The 23,014-nt window shown below is 49.6% G+C and overlaps 1 protein-coding gene across 2 annotated transcripts in view; it reads left to right on the top strand.

Moving 5' to 3' along the window:
- The window catches only part of MEGF11 (multiple EGF like domains 11), a 284,797-nt gene that overhangs the window by 45,603 nt on the left and 216,180 nt on the right, over positions 1-23,014 (top strand). Inside the window, exon 6 of one of the 2 annotated variants that reach the window (XM_063652702.1) lies at positions 1,487-1,587. The exons of the other annotated variant lie outside the window; for it this stretch is intronic. Coding sequence (XP_063508772.1) covers positions 1,487-1,587 — 101 coding nt within the window. The remainder of the gene's footprint in view (positions 1-1,486; positions 1,588-23,014) is intronic. 2 annotated transcript variants of the gene reach the window in all.

The following is a 23,014-nucleotide window of genomic DNA, read 5'->3' as shown; positions in this document are numbered from 1 at the left end:
AAGTTGAATGACCTTAGCTTACGACATTCCCAAATATCACAGATTTCCCCAGAGTTCTGCACTGTCATTTGTTATGAAGTGAGGGCTTTAAGGTGCGGGAGGGTTGTCCCAGCCTGTATTACAGGACTCTCTTCCCAAGCTGGCCTGGCCCTCCATGGAATGCAGTCTATAGGCATCTCTGATGACCAGACCCTGCTGCTGTGCTGCTGAGGAAGAGTCCACAGGGCAAGCTCCCCTTGGGTGCTGATGGAAAAGTGGAAAGAAGTCTGGCTTCAAGGCCCAAGGACTTGGGGTTGGGTCCAAGTTCCACTCCGTGACCTTGGGCAGGTCACTTCCTCTCTCTAGTCTCTAGTGGCCACTTCAAATCTCTTCCACTTTGACTCTCCATGTGAAGAAGGGGCTTTGCCTATGAATACCCCATTTTGATTTCCTTCTAAGGACTTAGAATTTCTTTTTACTTACCCCTTCACTGTGGCCATCTTAAGGCCAGAATCTATCTGGCCCTCTACCTGTGAACCTGGTAGAGGGCAGTAGGTTAAGCCTAGCAGCTTTGAAATTGGAGTGAGCTAGGTTTGAATCCTGGCTCTGACTCTGATTAGCTGTGCTGGTCACTAACTTCACTAATTTTAGTTTTCTTATTCATAAAACAAAGGGTGGGGAGTTGAGGTGAACATAAAAAAATAGAATAAAAATTCTAAAAGAGAAAGAAATAAAACAAAGGGGGACAGTAATGGTGCCTGCCACAGGGAAGGGAATGAGATGTTGCTCAGTTTCTCTGGCATGGGGCTAAGTCTTCACACTTGTGTCAGCATAAGGTCTGGAACCCACGTGTCTGACTCCCAGTGCTGCAGCTCCATGGGCCTCAGCTTCTTCCTTTGCAGGGTGAGGGGTCGGTTCAGGGCCTTCCCAGGGATGGCATGTGAGGGTCCTCTCCCGGAAGTGTTATTTTTGGTGTGGGGGAGATTAATCTACTCTCCGGGACTGAGTTGGACTGAAAGAGTCCTTTTGCTGACTCTGCCTCAGTTCTCCAAGTGGGGGGACCAATACTCAGGGGGCTGTGAGCAGTCTGGCTTGTTAGAGGGGAGGGACGGGGCGGGCACAGAAACCCTCAGGGCCTGACTCCTATCCAGGTCACCCCACAGGCTCTTCAAGCCCAGAATCTGGGTGTTTTAAGGAACTAAGGAGAAGTTCATGGTTGCCCTCCACAATGTCACTCCAGAAAGTATCTTCTGCAGCCCTTCTATTTAGAAGTGACTGGGGAAAAGTCAGCAGGTTTAGTAAGTGCCGTGTTAGTAATACATTCTGCATCACAACAGCCCAAATCCCACTATTGATTTTTTTATTGTGTTCCTTCATATTTGAAGCCACCATGCATTTTAAAATAATTATTGAGTGGCATCCTCAATATAGCTTAACACAAATATCATTCTAAATGGGAGTGATTGATTTTCAATACTTTCAAGTGGCTTTCTCCCTTGTGCCTTAGGATCAGTTATAAGACGGCGTATCGGAGAGGCCTCCGGACCATGTACCGGCGGAGGTCCCAGTGCTGCCCTGGCTACTATGAGAACGAAGACTTCTGCATACGTATGTAGGGGCTGCTGCTGTTCTGGCCTCAGTGGGGAAGGGAGGAGGGGCGAAAGGAGGGGAGGGGAGGTAGGGCTGATATCCATGGCCCCTAGGCAGCAGTCCTCAGCCAGATGGCTCCAGAAGTCCCTGCCTGCTGCCAGTGCTCAGAAGGAATAATGAGTTTGGTGCAAATACAGTAGCAAGGGTTGGGCCCTCAGATCAACCTCCTTACAGGACGGATGGAAGTCTGTGAGTTCAAGGCCTTGATGGGGGATGGGGAGAAGTGGCTCCTTCTGGAGTGGGCACTCTGAGGAGCAAGGGAGAAGTGCTGGGTGCCTGGCACAGGGTTAAGATGTGCAGGTGCTCAAGACAGCTTTGCTGGATGGAAGGAGAGATGGATGGGTATGTAGATGGACAGTTGGATGGGTGGAAATGGGAAAGGGAGGAAGGAAGGCGGGGTTGTTGGATGTCAAAACCGCAGTAAGAAAAGGATGGGGGCAAAGGTGAGATGGACCATGAGGAAGTGGTTCCGGGAGCTGGGAGGGTTTCCAAAGAGGATTTGGGGGACATAGGAGAAGAGGTGGGTGCATGAAAGACAAACATTGCCTCTTTTCCTATTTGTTTAGAGCAGCTCAGAAAATGCAGGCCTTAGTGTCCCCTAAGAAAGACAAGAGCTGAGTTGCTGGCAGCTGCAGGCCCTCTGGGAGAAGAGCAGCGTGGTGCAGTGGAGGCACCCCGGAGCAGGAGCCTGTAGGTCTGGGCTTCCTAGCTATGGGGCTTTGGGCAAGTCACTTAATCTCTCTGGGAGGATGATTGTAGGGTCCCTGTTGGGTTCTAAGGAACTCTTTCCCCACTCACCTCTGACCCAGTGACATGGGGCCAGTGGACTTTCTAGCGGGCCTTGGAAGGTTCCCTCTATTGTAGGAGAGTGTCAGAGGAGCTGGGAGGCCCTCGTTTAATGACTGAGAAGAGATTCCACCCCCAAAGCTTCTGCCTCTTCATTTGGAGAGCAATTTTCCTTGTTAGTATTCTCTTTGCCATTTGAGTGGGTAGAGAGAGTTTGCACCAGAGGGAAAATTTGGGCAGAGTGGGTGTGTTGATGTTGGGAATAAAATGACAATTTTCTCCTACTGTTGTTACATCTCCCCCAGTGCTGGAGAAACTCAATTCTAATTGCATTACAAGAATGAATGAAAAATGTACCCTCCAATGGGTTCAGTAGTGGTGGTTTTGTAGGAAAGATAGAAAGCAGTTCACCTAAAAGGCCGTTCCTCAGGAGCAGGGCAGAGGACTGAGCTAGGACGAGGCCTTGGTCAGTACCTCACCTGGGATGGGGTAACCGAGACCCAAGTGTAGGTGCGAGATCAGGACTAAGGCTTTCCTGCTGCTGCTCTGTCTGCATGGAGTAGTGTGAAATCAGGCCAGGGGCAGGACACGGGACTCACAAAGCATCAGGGACAGATGTAAGCGGCCCGCCCAAGCTCAGGGCCCAGTGATTGACTCAGGGAAATTATGAAGGGAGTTTGGACGTCAGCACAGGTATCCAGGAATGGACGAGCACATTTCCTTTCTAATTTCCATTAGTGAATGGTGGCAAAGCTCTTGGAAAATGAAGAGCAGGGCAGAAGTGCTAAGTCCTGATTGCACAGGCGGCCCAGTCATGCTGACTGGCAAGGGCAGTTTTTACCTTCCGACCTACTCCTTATGTAACCACCGGGTACTACCTTCTGGCCAGGTGACCCTAGGGCGGTCCACCAGGAAATCAAGCTCAAAAAGCCACTTTCAGGATGGAAGACTTCTACGAGGAGACAGGAGAGTTCTGGCGGGGAGATGGGATGTGTGGCCCCCTGGGTGCTGGTAGTAATGACACAGAATCACAGGGGTCTGGGTTTGATCCTTGCCCTGCCACTGCCAGCTTCTTCCTCTTTATCTTCATCATCTTCCCAGCACCTGCCACATGCCAGGCACCATTCTGATCACTTTACATACGCTGATCCATCTACTGCTCCCAACAGCCCTATGAGGAAGGTATCCTTATTTCTCTCATTTGACAGATGGGGAAACTGAGTCACAGAGCTTATGTAATTTGCCCAAGATCACACATCTGGAAAGTGGCAGAACTTGGATTTGAATCCAGGCTGTCTGGCTCCAGAGTCTCTGCACTTGGATGGCTTGGGCAGGCTGCTTGTCTCTTCACGAACCCAGGCAAGGCTTTACCTCTCTGAACCTCAGTTTTCATGCATGTAAAATGGCAGTAGTAACACCTGCACTCACCAGGCACAGAGTGGGGGTTGAGTAAATGTCAGTTCCCTCCTCCATGGCATTGGTGTTCCACATTGTTTGAGTCCTGGCTTTTAGTTGCTCGAAGAGGCCCATGGACACTGTCCCTGGGAAAACGCATAGTACCTACATAAACATACCAACACACAAAGTCCTTTGCATTGGGTTCATGGGTTCATTGCGTTCATGGATCCCCTGAAACCCTTACAGGGTCCTTGTTGCATGGTAAATAATTTCTGCCACGTGTTCACATTACCCATGCAGCATATATTTGTTACTTCTTGCTACGCAAGTTGCAGGGGCATAGATACAGATGATAAACAGTTGCTGCCCTCAAGGAGTTTGCAGCCTAGTCAGAGGAGGGGACTTAGAGTATTGCTACAGGGTATACTAGAAAGGTGTTTCAAGCCAGTATTTATTAAGCACCTACTATAGCCCACCCACAGTGCTGTGCTACGAGATAGAAGAGAAGAGTTAGAAATATGACTAGCCCCTGCCCTTGTGGAATCTACTTTCATGATGGGAAGGCGGGACTAACACTCAGTAAAATCATTCCATAACAGCCCAGAGACTGGATGTGAAAAACGCTGGACAAAGACAGACAAGCACGGCAGGAGAGAATGCTGCCACTTGCTTCATGGGGCCTTGAGCTCCATCTTGAGGGTTGCGATGACTCCGTCAGGGGTGGGTGGGAGGCAGAACCCCATCAGCAAAGGCATGGAGGTGGGCGGTGAGGAGGCTGGCCAGACCCCAGAGGGCAGACCTGGGCTGCAGCGGGAGGTGCAGGTGGCTGGGTTGGGTGTGTCAATTGCCTAGGGTGGCCGTTACAAAGTACCACAGGCTGGGCGGCTTCACTGGCAGGGGTTTATCGTCTCACAGTTCTGGGGGTTAGAAGTCTGAGATCCAGGTGTTGGCAGGGCTGCTTCCTTCCGGGGCTGAGCGAAGGGTCTGTTCCAGCCTCTCTCCTTGCTTCTGGTAGTTTCCTGGCTGCAGCAGCAGGACTCTGATCGTCACATGGTGTTCTTCCCGTGGCTTCACATTTCCTTGTTATGAGCACACACATCATAGTGGATTAGAGCTCACTCTAATGACCTCATTTTAACTTGATTACCTTTTAAGACCCTATCTCCAAATAAGGGCGTGTCTCAGGTGCTGCAGCTTGAGACTTTAACATAGGAAATCTGAAGAGGCTGGTGTCAGCTGTTTAAGACCCTTGATTGCCTTCTAAGACCCTATCTCCAAATAAGGGTGTGTCTCAGGTGCTGCGGCTTGAGACTTTAACACAGGAAATCTGAAGAGGCTGGTGTCAGCTGTTTAAGACCCTTGATTGCCTTTTAAGACCCTATCTCCAAATAAGGGCATGTCTCAGGTGCTGCGGCTTGAGACTTTAACACAGGAAATCTGAAGAGGCTGGTGTCAGCTGTTACCAGCATCCTCCTGTTCCTGTTTATTGTGATGGGAGGAAAGGGAGAGGGCACCAACTGGCCCCACATGGGCTTTGGCACTTGCCCATGAGAGAATGGAGACCCCAGGGTAAGGGAGCTTGTGAGAGGCAGAAATGGTAGTGAGAGGGTGAAGAATGGGGCCAGGGCACTGGGGGACAGATGGAAGGCTTGTGAGCCTGGGAGCATTCAGGGGCTGGTGCCTGCAGCCGTGCCCCCTGACTTGTCCCTCCCGATCGCTCAGAGGCCAGAGAAACTCCAACTTCACCAGAACCTGGTGAGAACCCATTGGATGCCAAGAGTTCTCTAGATCCTGCACAAGAACATCACCTGTGCCCTGGGCAGGGCAGGAGGATGTCATCCTCCCTTCAGAGTCACCTTCTGGGAGCCTTGTTTCTTGCAGGCTGACAAGGAGCAGGCCCAGGCATAAAAGCCTTGGCTGACTCAGCCACCAACTTGCTCTGCAATCTTGGGCCAGTCCTTTGCCTCTACACACGGACCATCCCTGTGTGTAGAAGGAGAAAGAGATGGAACAGGGACCCAGAGTGTCCTGGAAAGCACAGAGCTCAATACAGATGCAGGGGAGCACTGTTTTTCTCCTCTCTGTACAATTTCCTCTGCCTTTGAACTGCCATTCTCATCTGGGAGCCCTCCTGAAACCATCCGTACCAGATCTTCCCAGCCACCCACCCCTGCCCAACTCATACCTCTTTCCGCTTCCATTATCTACAGCTACAGCTGAGTCCTGGCCCACTTTGGTCACCAGATATGAAATATTTCCTAGAGATCACTGGGCAGAAGTGCCTGCCTGCCTTCCTCCCTCCCTCCAAGCTTCCCTTTCTTCCTTCTTTCAGGACAGAGGCATTTTTGCCTCTGCATATGGAGCTAGTTTTATGTCTTGGAGAAGCAGACTTTCACGTATGTGGTAGAGTTTGAGGCATTTTGGGAAGCTCTGTTCTTTGAAAATATTAGTCCTGTATCAAACCGGATGACACAGGACTGAGTTATGAGCATACTGAGTTTTGCTGCGGTAACAGACAACGTCCAAATCCCAGTGGCTTGAAACAGTGAAGTTTAATTTCTTCTTCATATTAGGTGTCCGCCATGGGCTAGCTAAGGCCTGCTCCTTGTCAGCCTCACCCCAGGACCTAGGCTGATGGAGCAGCAACTCTCTGGAATGTTGCTAGTTGCTGTGGCAGAGATAAGAGGGCTCTAGCTAGTCTTGAAGGCAGAGAGGGTCAGAAACATTTAGTGAGCAGTATTAGTTGCTATCACAAGTCCCACACAGATGGCCACGGTGCTCACAAACCACAACTCATTCAAATGTGTCTTTGGTAAGCACTTAATAACAATATGAGACAGGTTCTGTGTGCTTGACTCCAGCTGCTGAACCAGAATCACCTGGGGGACTTGTTATACTACAGACTGCTGGGCCCCAGTCCCAGAGTCTCTGATTCAGAAGATTTGAGGTGGGGCCCAAGAATTTGCATTTCTAACAAGTTCCCAGGTGATCCTGCTGGATGGGAACTACACTTGAGAACCACTAGGCTACGGTTTCTTTACTGACTCAGTTTGTGAATCTGTTACAAAGAGGCCCAGCAGGTGCATCGCCTAAGTACTCAGCGCTTCTGATGGGCAGCAGGGAGAAAGCATGCCTCACTGCAGCGGGCAAGGAGGGGGAGTCCATCTGCTCAATCCCCCGTCTTCTGTTTCCTCTTGGTCGACATAGTTTCCCCCACAGCAAATGAACTCCCTCAAGCTTCCAGGTGAAATCTTCTGGCCCTTTCAGTTGTGGCTTGGGATGCCAGAGAACACCCTCTGCGGTGTGGTTTTCAGGAAATCCAGAAGTGGAGGGATCCACCAGAAACTCCAGGCACGTATGCAGCTGATGGGCCCGGCTGGCTTGGGGAGTATAGGTTGGCCCCAGGGAAAGGGACTGTGCCAACCCTAGGGGGTGGTCTGCACATGGTGGCCGAGGGAGCCAGCAGCTGAGGGTCTAGGAGATTGGCCTCACGGATGGACTCTGGTTGAGGGGAGAGGATTCTGGCGGGGGGTTGGGCAGGGGGGGCAAGCAGTGTAAGATTTAATTCAGTGAATTTGACACATCAACTCTGTGCCAAATTAGGTACTCCTGTTTCATTATTGTTGTTGCTTTGCACAATTATTGTTTAAATTTAAATTGAATTCCTGTGTTTCATAATTCCTTTGCTCATCATCTCTTCTTGCATCACTCTCCTAGGTTCAGCCTCATTCTTCTCGAAAGTTCTTTAGTTCTTTCAGGGAAGGTCTATGAGTGACCAATTCTCCTATGCTTTTTGTCTTATGCTTTGATTTTGCCTTTGCTCTTGAATGATGGTTAAGCTGCCTGTGACATTCTAGGCTGTCAGTCATTTTCTTCCAGCAGTTTGAGAAGTGGTGTTCCATTGTGTTCTGGACTTTGTCTTGCGCTGCCCTGCAGTTTCCCTAGGATGTGTCTGGGTGTGGAGTTTTTGGGGGTTTTTATTTGTTTGTTTTATACTGTTTGCTTCTCGGAGGTATATGTCATCTTCGAGTTAAGGATTCAAGTCCTTCATCAATTCTGGAAAATTGCCAACCATACCTCTTCAAAAATCTCTCTTCTATTCTCTTAATTTCTCCTGTTGGAGCTCCAATATGTTGGATCCTCATATTCCATCTTCTGTCTCTCCTAAGTTCTCATTTTCAGTCTCTTTATCTCTCCATGCTGCATCTTGGACATTTTCCTTAGATCCATTTATTAGATGCTGTGGTTCTGCTAATTAACCTGTCTGGTGTGGTCTTAATTTCAGTTTCATGTTTCATTTCTCGGAGTGCCATTGGTTCTTTTTCGGATATGCTGTGCTTTTTCTGTCGTGTCATATTCTTTCATTATGAATTCCATTCCTTCTTTTATTGCTTTAATTATTTTAAACATATTTCTTTTATAGTCTCTTTCAGATAGTTTTATCTCAAGCGATTAATTCTATTAGCTCAAGTTCCTAGAGTATCAATTCTCCTGTTTGTAGTGCCTGCTGATTCTCCATTATGGCAGATTGTTTCCTTGTACAGGCTGTACTTTTTTTTTTTTTTACTATTAATTTAGCCCTTTCTTCCCTCCCTTGTGCCCCGAATTGTTCAGGGGCTCTACACATTAGTTTTACATTTTCTTGTTGGGCACTCTAATGGTTTCCCCTGGTTCAAGATCACCCTTTGCTTTGGTAGCCTGATTTGGGATTTTATGCTGTGTTTGGTAAAGGCTTGGGGTGTTTTTTCTCTTCATTGGTGTGAATTTCACATACAATAAAATCATTTTAAAGTGTGCAATTCAGTGGCATTTAGTATATTCACGATGTGCAAATATCACCTCTATATAATCACCCCTAAAGGAGACCCCATACCCATTCAGCAGTCACTGCCTATTCCCCTATCCTGGCTTTTTGTTTCTTGTGGGAGACATTTTTCTCCATCCAGAATACCTTGTTTATCTCTAGGTTGGTGGGTAGCATGTTCAAATCCCCCCTACATGGAGCTGGCGACTTCCAAGGCCAAGTCTGCCCTTGTGTGGGTGTGAGGTCCCTGGCTCCCAGCCTGCGCTGGGGGTGGGGGGTGGTGGCTGTAGCCAGGTCTAATGTTCCTTCCCTGAGCTACCTTGGCTTCAGCATCTCACATTCTGCTCTCCTATAAACTCCCCCTTTCCCCCACACTTAGAAATTTACCTTGCTCTCCTTAGAGCTCAGCTATGCATTTAAAAATATTTTTACTGTATTTGGGGAGCACTTTTGTAGCATGAGGAGCTACATTAGCACTTTCTCCATATCACTGGAACTGACCCTGTTTTACAGAGAGAAGTGGAATGGGGGCTTTATAACCAACCCCTGTGACGTTTAATTCAATGCCTTCTTGGAGTGATTGCTAACTTTCAACCATAATAATGACAATTGTGTAATGTCTGGTGGTTTAGCCGGCGCTTTCACCTGCAGTATATCATCTGCTCAGTAGACTGGAGAAGTGAGCATTATTGTTACTGCCCTTTTACAGGACAGAAAACTGAAGCTCAGAGAGGCTAAGTGACTTGTCCACACGGATAAGTGGCAGGCCCGGATTTCAGATGGGTGTGACTTCAAATACTGTACTTCCCCCTCCTATAGTGGGTTTTCTCTGAGTAGGAGAAACCTGTGGCCAGAAGAGAGAAGTGGAGTCAGTCAAGAGGGCAGGGGAGGAGGTTTGGAGGGGGAGGAGGGGACTGAAGCTATACTGGTTTGAGCTCAAATTTTTGCTAAGGTGGGTCCTAACAGGCGCCAGGATCAAGGTGCCAAGAGGGCATGGGGGGTGGAGGAAAGGGTATATGTGTAAGCAGCATGGTGGGGCATGTCTGAAACTCAGCCTCTCCCTAGCTGCTAGGTAAAAACTCCCTGCTAACCCTCTAAGAGGCTCCCCAAGGAGTCTTGCCTGCTGCCATCACCAGAAACAGTGCTGACACCACTCCCTTGGGTCACCAACACCTGGTGCTGAGCTTTGCTGCCTAGAAGAACAACATCCATCCATCAACATTCATTATTATTAGATACCTATGCCTTGCATGTACTACTAGGTCCTGGGGATGCAGAGATGAATAAGAAGCAAATGGTCTAGTGGGAGAGATACCATCACAGAAGGATAAGCACAGTTTAAATAGGGAGGCAAGGAAGGCATGACTGCCCGTCCACCCCAACAGAGCCCCACTGAGTGGTCAAAGTTAATGCAGCCACCGTGGTCTGGTCCCCAGTCCATGGGCTTAGAACATTGATTTAGAATGTTCAGAGTAGCTGAGACACAGGTGATTATTCACACTGACCAAACTCATAAATACTGGTACTTAACCCTGATGCCAATTAATTCATTTGCAGTGAGAAACGTAACTACCAAAGATTTGTCCTTGTCCACTTGTTAGTGCTTGTCAGGCCCTCGATAAATAATTGTTGAAAGAGTGAATTCATGGTCTTGGACACCCACAGTGCCTGGTGGTCTCTCTGGATTCCTCCTTCTGTTAATGCCTATTTTGGATTCCTCCTGTTCCACCCTGGAACTCCACCTGTTTGGGAGCCACACGGTGGTTGGTGCAAGTACTCTGTACCCACCATCCTGTCTCTCCCTCTGCACCCTTGTCCTGCTGGTTGTGAAGCTGCTGTGCCTGTCCATCTCTCCCACTCAGAAGTGAGTTCTTGAGGCAGAGGGATCAAGTCTCTGCAAGGCTTTCCCCAGGGCCAGGCACGGTGTCCAGCACTGAGTACTGACCAATCACTGAATTGAGCGAGTGAGTGAGTGAAATAGACTCATACCACCAATACTGAGAGACCTCTTAGGGAGAGGCAACTAACTTTATCTAGGGATGGAAGGAAAAGGGGTCAAGGAAGACCCATTCAGGGAGGTGAGTTTTGAGCTGAGTCTGAAAGATGAGTAGGAACTCACCGGGAGAACAAGAGATGGGCAGTGGGTAAGACGGAGCTTCAGAACTCAGCCGGCTGAAGAGTGACTCCACTCACTTCCTCTGCTAGCTGTGTGCCCCCAAGCACGTTGTTTTGCCTCTCCATACCTCGGCTTTCTCATCTGTAAAATAGAGCCCCATTGGGTACCTACCTCTTCGGGCTGTTGTGAAGATTCAATGAGTTGCTACAAATCATTTAGTAGAGGGCCTGGCATGTGAAGAGCTTAGTAAAACTTAGCTATTTTTCTTGGTTTACTTTTGTGAGGGAGGGCCCTGTCTGGCAGAGGAGCAGCATGAGCAAAGTCGAGAGGTGGGAGACAGCAGAGGGGTCAGGACACTGCCCGGACAATCTCATGAGGTCATCAAGGGGTTTAAGTAGCAAGCGATGCCGTGAGGTGGTATCAGGGAGTGGTTGCTCTGAGGGCAGCAGCATGGACCACTGGTGAATGTGGTGAAAGGCAAGTTGTGGGGGGTGTGCAGGGATGGGTGAGCCATGGACGGCTGTGTTCAAGGACTTGGTCAAGGGGATGAAGACCTGGGGTCTGGCGGCTGGGTTTTGCTGGCCAAGCTCTAGCTTTCCCTGGCAGGACTTTCCTCCACCCTCAGTGAGTGCCAGCAGGGCCCCTCGTGCTGATACAGCCGTGGGAGGATTGAGGCATCGCTTCTTCATCACCAGCTGTGGCTGTAATTAAGCCTCTGCCATCTGCACCGGGCGGCCTCTGAAGGGAAGCCTTTGGTTGTGTCAGAAGAAGTCAGGCATTTATGTAAGCTCTCTTCCTGGGTTTTCCTGGGCCAGCTGAAGCCCATGAAGTGGCTACCCTGTGCCCAGTCTAAGCACCAGTTTCTCTGTGGGAACTTGCCAACGGCCCCCTTTTGATCTTCTGAATTCATACCTTGGCTGTCTGGTCCTTGTTGGGCGTTTGCTGCTTGATGCTGCAAGCCCCACGTGGCCTGGCCCCAGCTGACTCTGTACCTCCCACGCTGGCCTCCTGGCTCCTCCTGCACACAGGAAGCCTTGGCAGTTCCTGTTCCCTCTGCCCGGAATGCTCTTCCCCAGATAGCCACGTGGCACCAGATGGCCCGTCCCTCATTTCACTCAAATACCGTGTTTCAGAGAGGCTTCCCTGACCGCCCCATCTGCAATGGCGGCCTCCTCCCTGACATCTTTCTGTACCCTCTTAGCCTGTTTTGTTTTGTTTTTTTTTTTTCTTTGCACTATCACTACCTGGCATAGAATATACATTTTTAAAATTTCTATCTCCTCAATGGAACTATACACTCAACACAGATCACTGTAGAGTCTACAGTGGGTCACGATGTGCCAGGCACATAGTAGGGGCTCAGAAAATAGCCTTGGAAAATTGGAGGCACCTTCAATCCACTCTATTCCTGCCTTGCCCCACTGCTATGGTTTCTGACATTTTCTTCCTCTCCGTCCAGGGCTGCCCACTCCAGGTGCATTCCCCAGGGTCCTTCACATGAGACTCGTGATTCTGTGTCTTGCTCCTCAAGGTCCCATTACCTGACTGCTGAGCCTCTGTGTCCCACCCAGCTGCCTGAGTTCTCTACATTCTCTCATTCCCTGGGGCTTCGTGCAGGCTGCCCTCGCCTCCTTGAACCCCCATCCTGCTCTCGCAGTTTCTGCATAGTGGTCCTTGAAAACTCAGTGTGGAGCCTGACATTCTCTGGGAGCCCCACTCGACACCTCCCTACCCAGCCCCGGCCCTGTCTTGATTGCAGCCCCTTTCACTCCAGGTCCCCTTGTCAATGTGTTTGTTGTTTCTCTCACTGGCCATGAGCTCCTGAGGGCCCAGAATGTGGGACCCCTCTGTATTTGTAGTGCCCAGCACTGGAACGTGCAGGCTGGTTGACTAGGAGGATGCGTGGGCTGGCTTTTCCAGGAGACCCTCAAGGGATACCCAAAGGAGTAGTCTCTGGGCAGGGTCCTGAGAGTCCAGAGTGGAGGGTGGCCTGCTTCAGACAGGACCCTGGTCTGAGGGCTGCTCAGGGCCCTCCCCTCTTTTATCCTCCCCTCCAGGACCTCAGGTTCCCAAAGCTCCTCCCAGAGTTCTGGTATCTGTACCCATGTCACATGTGTGTGAAGAGTCTGGGAACCCTGCTCTGGGGCTCGGTGGGGACTGAACTTACTGTCTCAGAACCAAGGAGGCCATCTCTGGGTTAGAGCTGAGCTTCCAGGACATAGGGCAGCAGTGACTGGAGGGACGTGGGAGGACGGAGCTCCTCATGCAGTGCCTCCCGGTTTGCTGAGCGCCTTCCTCCCTCCTGGCCACTAATGGGCTTTTGTGGACAATGGGCATGCCAGTCCCCAAATCTCCTCTAATGCTTGCTCTTTAGTGAGAGTTGCTGAGTGGCCCCAGCGAGGGTGACAATGCCAGCTCAGAGCCTCCCACTGCCTCCCAGTGGCTACTTCAATGTCTTTGGAGACCTGTCTTTCAAGAGCCTTGCTCAGCTGTCCATCAAGTAGGCGGGGTGGGGACTGGCTGGGGAGCTGGACACTCCCTACGCTGTGCTGACCTGACAGTGGCCAAGCCCAGTGGAGAGCCTGAGAGCAGGGTCCCTCGTTGCAGGCACACATCCCACCATCCCCTCCCTGTCTATACCTGGGGGGTATGAATATAAACATTGAACTACAGGCTTGGCACCCCTATCAGTAGAATGGAATAGGTCCTGGAGGTCCCCTGTGTGGCTAGCCGTTAACCCTGTAGTTGCTGGATGATAGGAAGGTGGGGGTTTTGGAAGGGTAAGCAACCATTTACTAATGTAGAAGAGGAATATTTTAATATTTTACCATTCAGTATCTTTCACCCTAGTCTAAGTCTTAGTTGAACTGGAATCCCTCATTTGACGCTGCAGATGTGATATGTCTGGACCTCTGAGGAAGGGGCACATCTGCTCTGATGTCTGGCTATGTGTCGATGTGGTACATATGGGATTGTGAGTCTGCATGTGTGGAGGCTGCTCCCAATCCATGTGAGGGATGTCTGTGCAGGCGTGTTATACCAGCTGATATCAAGGTTAACAGCATAGACCCTAGAGCCAGACTGCTGCCTACTGCCTGTGTGACTCTGGGCAAATTACTTAGCTTCTCTGTGCCTCAGTTTACTCACCTGTAAAAAAGGGTAGTAATAGTACCTTCCTTGTGGCATCATTGGGAAGATTAAGTAAGTGAAGGTGTGTAAAGAGCTCAGAATGGTGCCAGGCATGTGGAAGGTGCTATGGAAGTGATGGCTTTTATTATTGCATACACACATGTATATTAATGAGAGCTGGGTTTTGCTGTGTGCAAAATGCTCCCCCCTACACATGTGTGCACATGTATGTTCTGCATGTATTACTTGCTGTATGTGTATATTACATGTCTGGCCATGAAAAAGCCCCCAGTAACCTATGTACTAAGTACATAACTGCACACTGGCATGTTCGAAGAGTCTGTGCCTTCACGTCTCCCTAGATTCTCCTGAGAATCACCTTCCCCATCATTATTTCCTACTCTCCTTTCTCCTTTCCCTTTTTAAGCAGCAGTGGTGCTAAAATGTCACCAAGGGAGCCAGAATCACTTCTTTGCTCCTGATGGGGTGGGGAAGGGGAGCCAAATGACACCGTCAATCTCATTCCCACGATGGAGGCAGACCTGGAACCAAGGGCAGAAGCCAGGGAGGCCTCCTCCCTCCCCTGGCCAGAGAACTGCCCCTCTGGTTGCCTTTACCCTGCACTGGCTGGAAAGAGAGGAAAACTCCCAAATCTGAGAGCCAGAGTGGCGGCAACTTAAAGGCAGCCCCTAGCCCTTTGGTGTGGCCAGGTGCAGGGACTATAGCCTTGGCCTCTGTTTATCCACAAGGCTCCATCCACCAAACAACTGCGGAGGCCTGATAGTAAATCAACAGCAAGTGTGATTTAGAGGACTCTGTTTACTCAGCTAAGCTTTTGGCAAGGTAAATGCATAAGCTGCAGAAATTCTCTTTGAAACAGCCGCAGGGCTCAAACACCCTTCAGTCCTCCATAAAGGATTCTCAAAATTATATGGACTAGATTAGTATCTCTGTTACATAAAACCATTTCAGTGCCTGCTCAGGGCTTTGAGAATAAAGTCACCAGACAGACCTTTTGTTGCGCTGCCCCGCCAGCACATGGTAATTGAAGATTTCCCTTTAAAAGTGTGTCAGGTAGAAAGAGCTCCTAATTTCCTAAGTGGAGGGGCCTTTGTTAGGGAGACCAATACTTTGTTCTGCCTGTCCCTTTTAATCTTCTTGCACAATGGACTTACATAAAGCACTACTAGAGGATTAATGCTGGGGAGGGGACCATGGCAAGGCCTGGCCTTGCAGAAGGGAGGCCAGGCAGGGCCTCCTTCTCCCTTTTCTGCCTCTCTCTTCCTCCTCTTCTTGCTTTTTCCTTTCCTTTATTTGGGCCTCCTTCTTCTATCTGGACCCTAGAATCAAGGAGCAGGTGCAAGCGCTGGGGCGAGCCCTGTGGCTTTGTAGGAGTGGCCGCCCTTGTTTTTCCTAATCAGAGCACACGCTTCTCCTTTGCTCCCCGTTTTTTAATTGCATCTCTGCGTGGAAACCCCTGAGGCAAGATCCAGGTTTGGGGCTACATTCTCTGTGGGTTGCCAGATTTGAATCTAGCTGAGGTCTTCAGCCCCAAAGTCAAATGCCATCTGGTGCCTGATGGGACAGTTTTGGTTGGAGGGGTTTCTGCGGTACCCAGGCACTAAGCAGCATTTGTTTTCTGAGATGCCTCCCCAACACTGGCTTCTGGCTCCAAGGAGGAAGAGAGGAGGAGGAGGAGGCCACTGAACCCAGGTTGAGAGGACTTGCGTTTTGCCTCTAGCAGGGAGCCACCCCCTTCAGGCTTGAAACCCCCATGATGCTGTTAGATGTGCGCCCTGACCTGGCTTTCAGAGATGAATTCACCTGCTCGGCCATCATCTTGCTGCATGAATGGATGCAGGATTCCACCTCCCTTGGGTCTTAGCTTCTTATCTGTAATGTAAGAAGACCTATCAGCTCTGAATTTCTATGAAATGAGTTCAAATTGTGGTGACTGTAGAGCAGGGGTTTTTCTCATTTTGAAGCCAATGGGCAAAGTCAATGAGACCCAAGACCAATGGAAAAGTTTAAAATGGAAAAATGCAATTGCCATTCTTAATGAATTGGAGGAGGAACCTAAGAGAGGCAAAGTGATTAGAAAAGAATCATGAAACATCCTTGGAAATGCTATTTGTCTTGTTTCTAGATGGTGGACGTACATAGTTTCATGGTAACTATGTTAAGAGGGTAAGGGGTTCCTAAGCTTTCCCAGGGCAGGGCCATTTCTTCCTAGACTGCATCCCCAAACAGGCTGTCACAGGCCTTCACAGTTTCTCCTAAAGACTTAACTGCTTGGCTGGGGTGGGCAGAGGGGAAAGGTGAGCTAACAGTGACCAGACTGTGAAAGCTGTAACACCAGACAAGATAGAGAAGCTTGTTGGGACCCATCACCCCCGTGTGGAGCACATTCTAGACGAAGACCTTCCTGGAGGACATTTGCCTTCGCCAAGGGAGGGAGGGACAGAGGAGGGGCTCCCATTTTTGGTGTCAGGCCTTCACACATGTTATCTCATTTTATCCTTACAGTGACTTTGCAGTAACGCATTTCACTCTCTACGTGTGTACAGCTGAGACTCAGAGGACTGAAATCACCTGCCTAAGGGCCCACAGCTAGGAAGCAGTGGAGCTGGGTTTCCAGGGCACTGATGCAGAAAAAGCTGGGGCTGTGAAATCCACCAGGACCTTAAGTTTAAAGGAATGGGCCCCCATGTCTGGCTGGGGGTCTGTGCTGTAGAGTGTCTGAGCTCTAGCTTAGGCTCAAGGACCATGGGTTGCAGCCCTGCCTTGCACTTTAACTAGCTAAAGACTTCGATGGCCGTTCTACTCTCTGAGTTTCCCTTTCCTCATCTACAAAACAGGAGTAGTAGCCCCTGTGCCACAAGAGAATATGATAGGGCTTTGTCCTCACCAGCCCCCGACCACCCCGACCTTGACCGGCTGGCAGTAGAAATAACAATATTCTTCTCCTCTTCCTCTTGTTCTTCCTTTGCCTTCTCCTCTCCCATCCTCCTCTTATTCTTTCCCTCTTCCTCCTCCTCCATTATCAACATAGCTAACACTTACATAGCACAAACTATATGCTAGGCCTCATTACTAACTCATTTAATCCTCACAATCCTATGAAGTAAGTACTATTAACATTCTCAGTTAATAGATGAGAAAATGGAGACACAGAGAGGTTATGTAACTTGCCCAAGGTCACACAGGAATGAAGCACTAGAACTGGGAAGTCAAACCCAGGCATCTGGTGTCATTTTCACGCTCATAATAACCATTCCATTACAGCCAGTAGCCTGCAGACTTAGCTGCTCCAAGGCTGCACTGGAAGCTTCTGTGTCTGGCATCTCTGGAGGTTGAGGATGGACAGTTTTTAGCTGATGGGAATATGGCTGCAGCTGCCGATCTGACCCCCCACTGTGTGCGGTCACCTCATCCCCTATCCAGCCATCTGTCCCACTCAGTTCCTATTCTAGTTCTCATTTGCTGCTGGGATGGAACTTGGTCTGGGGAACCCTATTGTTTATTCCCTCTGTGTGTCAGTTTCCTCATTTGTGTAATGGGGATAATAACAGTGCTTTCCACTTGTGAAAAGGCTTGGGAAGATTAGGTGAATAAATTCATGTAAGGTGCTTGGAACAGTGTATGGCACACAGTAAGTGCTGAGTGTCAGCTCTTATTATCCAGTACAGCATGATAATGCAGAGAAAGCTGTACTGCTAGGCCAAGGGCCAAAGGAAACAAGTTTTCAGTTCTGGGAAGGAACCCTGGGTGTATAAGCATAGAGTTGGGAGGTGGACAAGACCCCTCCCTGACTACCTAAAGAAAATGTTTAGGCTGGGTGTGGTGGCTCATACCTGTAATTCTAGCATTTTGGAAGGCTGAGGTAGGAGGATCGCTTGAGGCCAGGAGTTTGAGGCCAGCTTAGGCAACTTGGGATCTGATATGAGAAAGACCCTGTTTCTACAAAAAAAAAAAAAAAAAAAAATTTCATTAGCTAATTGTGGTGGTGCATGCCTGTAGTTCCAGCTATTTGGGAGGCTGAGGCAGGAGGATTGCTTGAGCCCAGGAGTTGGAGGTTACAGTGAGCTGTGATGGCTGCTCCAGCCTGGGCAATGGAGTGAGACCCTGTCTCAAAAAAAAAAAAATGTTTAAAATGGTTAGATAGAACAGCAAATAAATATCGCCAAGCTCATAGTCTGCATCACGGAAACGAGGTGCAGGAACTCAGCTTGCTGGATGGAGAAGCCTAGTCATGGCTTTGCTTGCTCTAGGACACACACAGATCGCACCACTTCCACCTAGACAGCAAAGATGGAAATTTTAGATCTGCATCATCAAGGTCCTGGGGGTCAGCCTACAGGTGTCCGAGAGAGAAACAATTATTCAGAACCACAGAGAGGGGTCCAAAGGGCCAGCCTACCTGTGACAAGAATGGTCTCTGGCAGACGGTGTTCTTGATTTTTCCACTGAGGAGGTCAGTATGGTCCTAAAGCCCAGGTCTTAGTGATTAATAACCTTACAGCTCAAATGGTGAAATATATGTGTAAGATTTGTCCGTCTCCATGTGTCTGGAATGAAGCAAGCCTCTGTCAGAGGGCAAATAGCATTTTTCTCAAGGTCACTTCCAGCCCAGCATTCTGGGGCTTGTCTGGGTGTGGTGAGGGCTAGCCCTGCTACAAGCAGAGAAATGGCTAGCTGACTTTCTGGGCATCTTCCTTTTCTGAATCTGTGATGGTAGACATTACCTCTGAGTAGGAAGCAAAGCCGGCATGCCTCGCCCACCAGCTTCCTGTATTTACCTTAATGGAGTTTTAAAACACAGCTTCTGACATGTGTACAAACCATGCATGGTACAATGTGGACGCCTCTGTTGGAGGTCTTAATTACCTGCTAAGAACAAGAGATGGTTCTAAGATCTGTGCAGCTGCTCATGGCAAGTGGTTTATTTCCCAGAGCAGAGTACGGAGCAAAGGGAGCCATATGGCCCAGCGGTGGAACAGCTGTCTCTCGAGAAGGAACAATTTGGGAACTTCTACCATCTGGGTGAATTACAAGACTTGCAATTTTCATGCATATGTTGCAACAACTTAGCAGCACAGCAGTCAAGTGGGTCGATGATGGAGAGATGAAATGTCCCCATGCTCTGAGTGCTGGCCCACTGCATGGCTATCCATCCTCAGAAACCCTGACTCGGCAGCCACCTCTTGAGCCTGTCTGCCCTGGGCAGGGCCTGCCTCTGAGGTCACATGGGCAGATGCCCTGCCAGCTCCCTGAGGATCCCCACTGCCTTTGCCTGGCAGGTGGGCCTTCCACTTCCTTCAGAAAATATACATGTTATTCCTTTAGCTGCAGCCTCTGTCTGCCTCTGGCAGGGCTGGGAAAATCTAGTTGAAGAGTGCTTAGTGGTTTGGGGCTGTTATATTTTCTCTGCTCTGTGATCCGTGTTAAGTTAAAAGGGCCAGAGCCACTTTTCCTTCCCACAGAAGATAACTCAACCTGGACAGGCTTCCTCTGGGAGAATTAAAGGTGATGAGGGACTTCTGTTGGCTGGAACCATTAATATCCTTTTCCCCAAATGGTCCTCTCCCTTCCCTGCCTCCCCAGCTGGTTGGAATGATGGGTATATTCCATCGTGTCTTCATCCCAGTCATAAAACTCTTTTCCTGTGGTTATTGGTGGCCTCCCAGAGCAAGTGCTGCATATCCAGGGGCACAGAGAGGAGAGTCACGTAGTGGGGCCTGTGGAGTGCCAGGCCTCATGAGGGGTGCTCTTCCTCCATTCCTTTTTTTTTTTTTTTTTTTTGAGACAGAATCTCGTTCTGTCACCCAGGCTGGAGTGCAATGGCATGATCTCGGCTCACTGCAGTCTCTGCCTCCCAGGTTCAAGCGATTCTCCTGCCTCAGCCTCCTGAGTAGCTAGGATTATAGGCACATGTCGTCATGCCCAGCTAGTTTTTGTATTTTTGGTAGAGACGGGGTTTCACCATATTGGCCAGGCTGGTCTCCAACCCCTGACCTCAGGTGACCTGCCCGCCTCGGGCTCCCAAAGTGCTGGGATTACAGGCATCAGCCACTGTGCCTAGCCTTTTCTTCCTCCATTCTTACAGAACTGCTTCGCAGTAGGGCCTGTTATTCCTAGTTCAGATAGGAGGAAGCAGAAGCACAGAGAAGTCAGGTGACTAGCCAGAGGTCACTGAGCTGGGAACCGGAAGAGATAGGATTCAAGCTTAGGTCTGCTTGACTCCAAAGCCAAGCCTGTTTCCTAGAAACTGTGCCAGACCTGGGAGGAGGCAGATCTCTGAATGAGGTGTTAGCAGAGGGTATGCTTTTGAGGAAAAAGGCATTGTACAAATTGCTATGTCTCAGGACCTCTCACTATCTCTCCCACTGACAAGCCAGAGATTATCCCATTAGGGAGATGCCACTGGGTGATTTCCTGGTCTCCAGAAGGCTCCTGCTAAGATGTAGTTTTGTTCCCCGGGGAGGTGACATTTCTCTCCATGCTCCTTCAGATGGAAAGAGATTGACACAGATGAAGGGTACTGGTGCCCTTCCACCTTTAAAACTTGATCTGAGCTGGGCACGGTGGCTCAAGCCTATAATCCCAGCACTTCAGGAGGCCAAAGCAGGCGGATCACCTGAGGTCAGGAGATCAAGACCAGCCTGGCCAACATGGCAAAACCGTGTCTCTACTAAAAATTACAAAAATTAGCCGGCGTATTTAGTGGCAGGGCACCTGTAATCCCAGCTACTCAGGAGGCTGAGACAGGAGAATTGCTTGAACCCAGGAGGTGGAGGTTGTAGTGAGCCGAGATCATGCCACTGCACTCCAGCCTGGGTGACAGAGTGAGACTCCAGCTCAAAAAAACAAAACAAAACAAAAAACGATCTGAAGCCAACTGTGTCCCCCGTTCCAATCACCCCACACCTTCTGTTACCAGGACATCCCAACTACAGTCTTCACAATCCAGACATCACAGCCGATCTGAGCAGGTTGGCCTTGGGTGGATTGCCTAAGCCCAGCACCAGGGTGTCCCAGCAGGAAGGAGTGCAGCCTGTGGCTCCGGGCTTGCCCCTTGCTCCCTGGCTTGTGGGGATGAGGCACAGCCTAAAGGCCACCGTCTCCCCCACCAGAAGAAACCAAGGTCTCTCCAGAAGCCCAGAGGAAATTCAGGGTGCCCCTGCTAGTCACCTGCTGGGCTCTGTGTGGCATTATGTCATGTCACCTGTTCACCCCCTGTGCCTCCTTGGTGAAGTTGTCCTGAAGGTCCCCAAGGCACAGTTTGAGTCTGAATGTCTCTATGTCCTTGTGGGGCTAACAAGAGTTAGTAGGGTTTGTTGACCATTTCAGTGTCTACCAGGAAGGGGCTTTGGGGAAATCAAAATAGCACCTCCCCAGAAAGGCAGGGAGCCTTGCTCATTAACCTCTGGCGGCAGAAAGGCTGATTCAGTCTTTGAGTGTCACTTTTTTTGGTTCCCCTCCCTAGAGACGGCCCTGGGAACAAGCTAGTGGATCCAAGCCCATTGAGCCTTTTGTGCTGGTGTTGTGTGAAGATGGCCCCTGGCCGCTAAAGCCGAGCTGGCTGGAGATCAGAATCACTTTTCTGCTTGACTTCCCCTCTGCCACCCCTGCTTTCTGCTTCTTCATGAATTTCTCTTTTCTTTGGGTGGAGACCATTTGAGAATCCTCTTATTGGACCCACTGAGAGGGGAGGCTGGGAGGCAGCTATATCAATGACCTTCAGAGGCAGCTGGGAATTGGCATCCAGTTCCCAGGCAGCCACCTCTCTCTTATCCTTTGTCTCTGGGCCCAGCTGAGCCCCTTCTAGCTGCACCTTGTTCTCTCTGCACAAGGACTCCCATGTGCGAGGGGAAGGTAGGGGCACGTGGGAGATGGCTCTCAGGGAGATAGCTGCCCCAGCACCTCAGGCTAGACTTGGGGATGTGTGAATGAGATTGTGCCCAGATGGAGGAGGAAAGGAAAGATGTCCCAAGGGGATGGTGAGCATCGGGGTGGATTTATGGGTGGAGGTTCCGTTTTCTGACCCCAAGCAAAGTCACTGGGAGAACAAAGGCCAGAAGTCGAATGGAGTAGCTGAGGCTCAAAGCTGAGTCCTGAGACTTTCTGATTCACAACCCCAGGCTTCATGTCCATGGGACCGGGCTGCAAATCAAGAGACATGGGGGTGAATCCTGGTCTTTCTCTGCACCCAGACCAGAGAATCACACATTCTTAGAGTTAGGTAGGACCCTGCAGGTCTCTGAACCTGGGCACAGCTCTTCAGATGCTAATTTCTACCCCAGTCTCTGGGCCACCATTTCCACTCTTGGATGTAAACGGGCCTCACAGGTTGTGCAATGTGGAGGCCCTGCTGCTGTCACTGCCACAGAGATGCTTGTCCAGGCTCAGTTTGATTACCTTGATTGACAGGGAACTCGCTGTTTCCTAAGGGAGCCCATGTGGGTTTGGACTGTTCTTAGTAAAAGAAAGGTATTTATTTTGGTCCCAGAAATGATTTCTCTCTTTCACATACTAACTTTTCAGATGTTTAGAAACCTGTCTCCCTTCTGCCTGCCCCCGCCCCAACCAATGTTTTCTTTTCCAGGGCAGGCATCATTTGTTGATTTCACAATGGATTTTCAAGCACCTCTTTCTTATGTGCCAGGCTCTTGGCTAGGTGCTGACAAGACAGGAATTTATAAAACAGACATGACCCTTCACTCAGGGAGCTCACAGCCCAGCAAGTCATTATTCCCAGGCTCTCCCTCTTAAATGTAAAAAGGGCTGCAGCTCTGGCTTGATCAGGGCAGAAGGTGACAGCCCCGCTTTGTTCTCCATACTTCTGTTAATGTCTGTGTGAAGCTGGGCTAATCACTTCCCTTCCCTGGGCATCATCCCAAGGATAACAACACTTGCCTACTACCTAACAAAGGTAAAGTGTGGGATCTAACAGCAGTCAGATTTTTACTTTGTTACACACAAGTATGAGATATTACTTGCATTTAATCCCAAGGAGGCAGAGAGGTGGGAAAAGAAAGGTGTTTATTTTGGTGGTGTCCCTATGACAGTAATTACTGCATCCTTTCTGACAAGAGGGTCATCCATTCAGCAAACCCACTCAAATGGCTAAATAACATCTTCACTTATTTTTT

This window comes from Pongo pygmaeus, chromosome 16 (assembly GCF_028885625.2).
Source record: "Pongo pygmaeus isolate AG05252 chromosome 16, NHGRI_mPonPyg2-v2.0_pri, whole genome shotgun sequence".
Taxonomy (NCBI): Eukaryota; Metazoa; Chordata; class Mammalia; order Primates; family Hominidae; genus Pongo; species Pongo pygmaeus.
The sequence above is the reverse complement of the archived record's forward strand: the minus strand, read 5'-3'. Positions and strand labels throughout refer to the sequence as shown.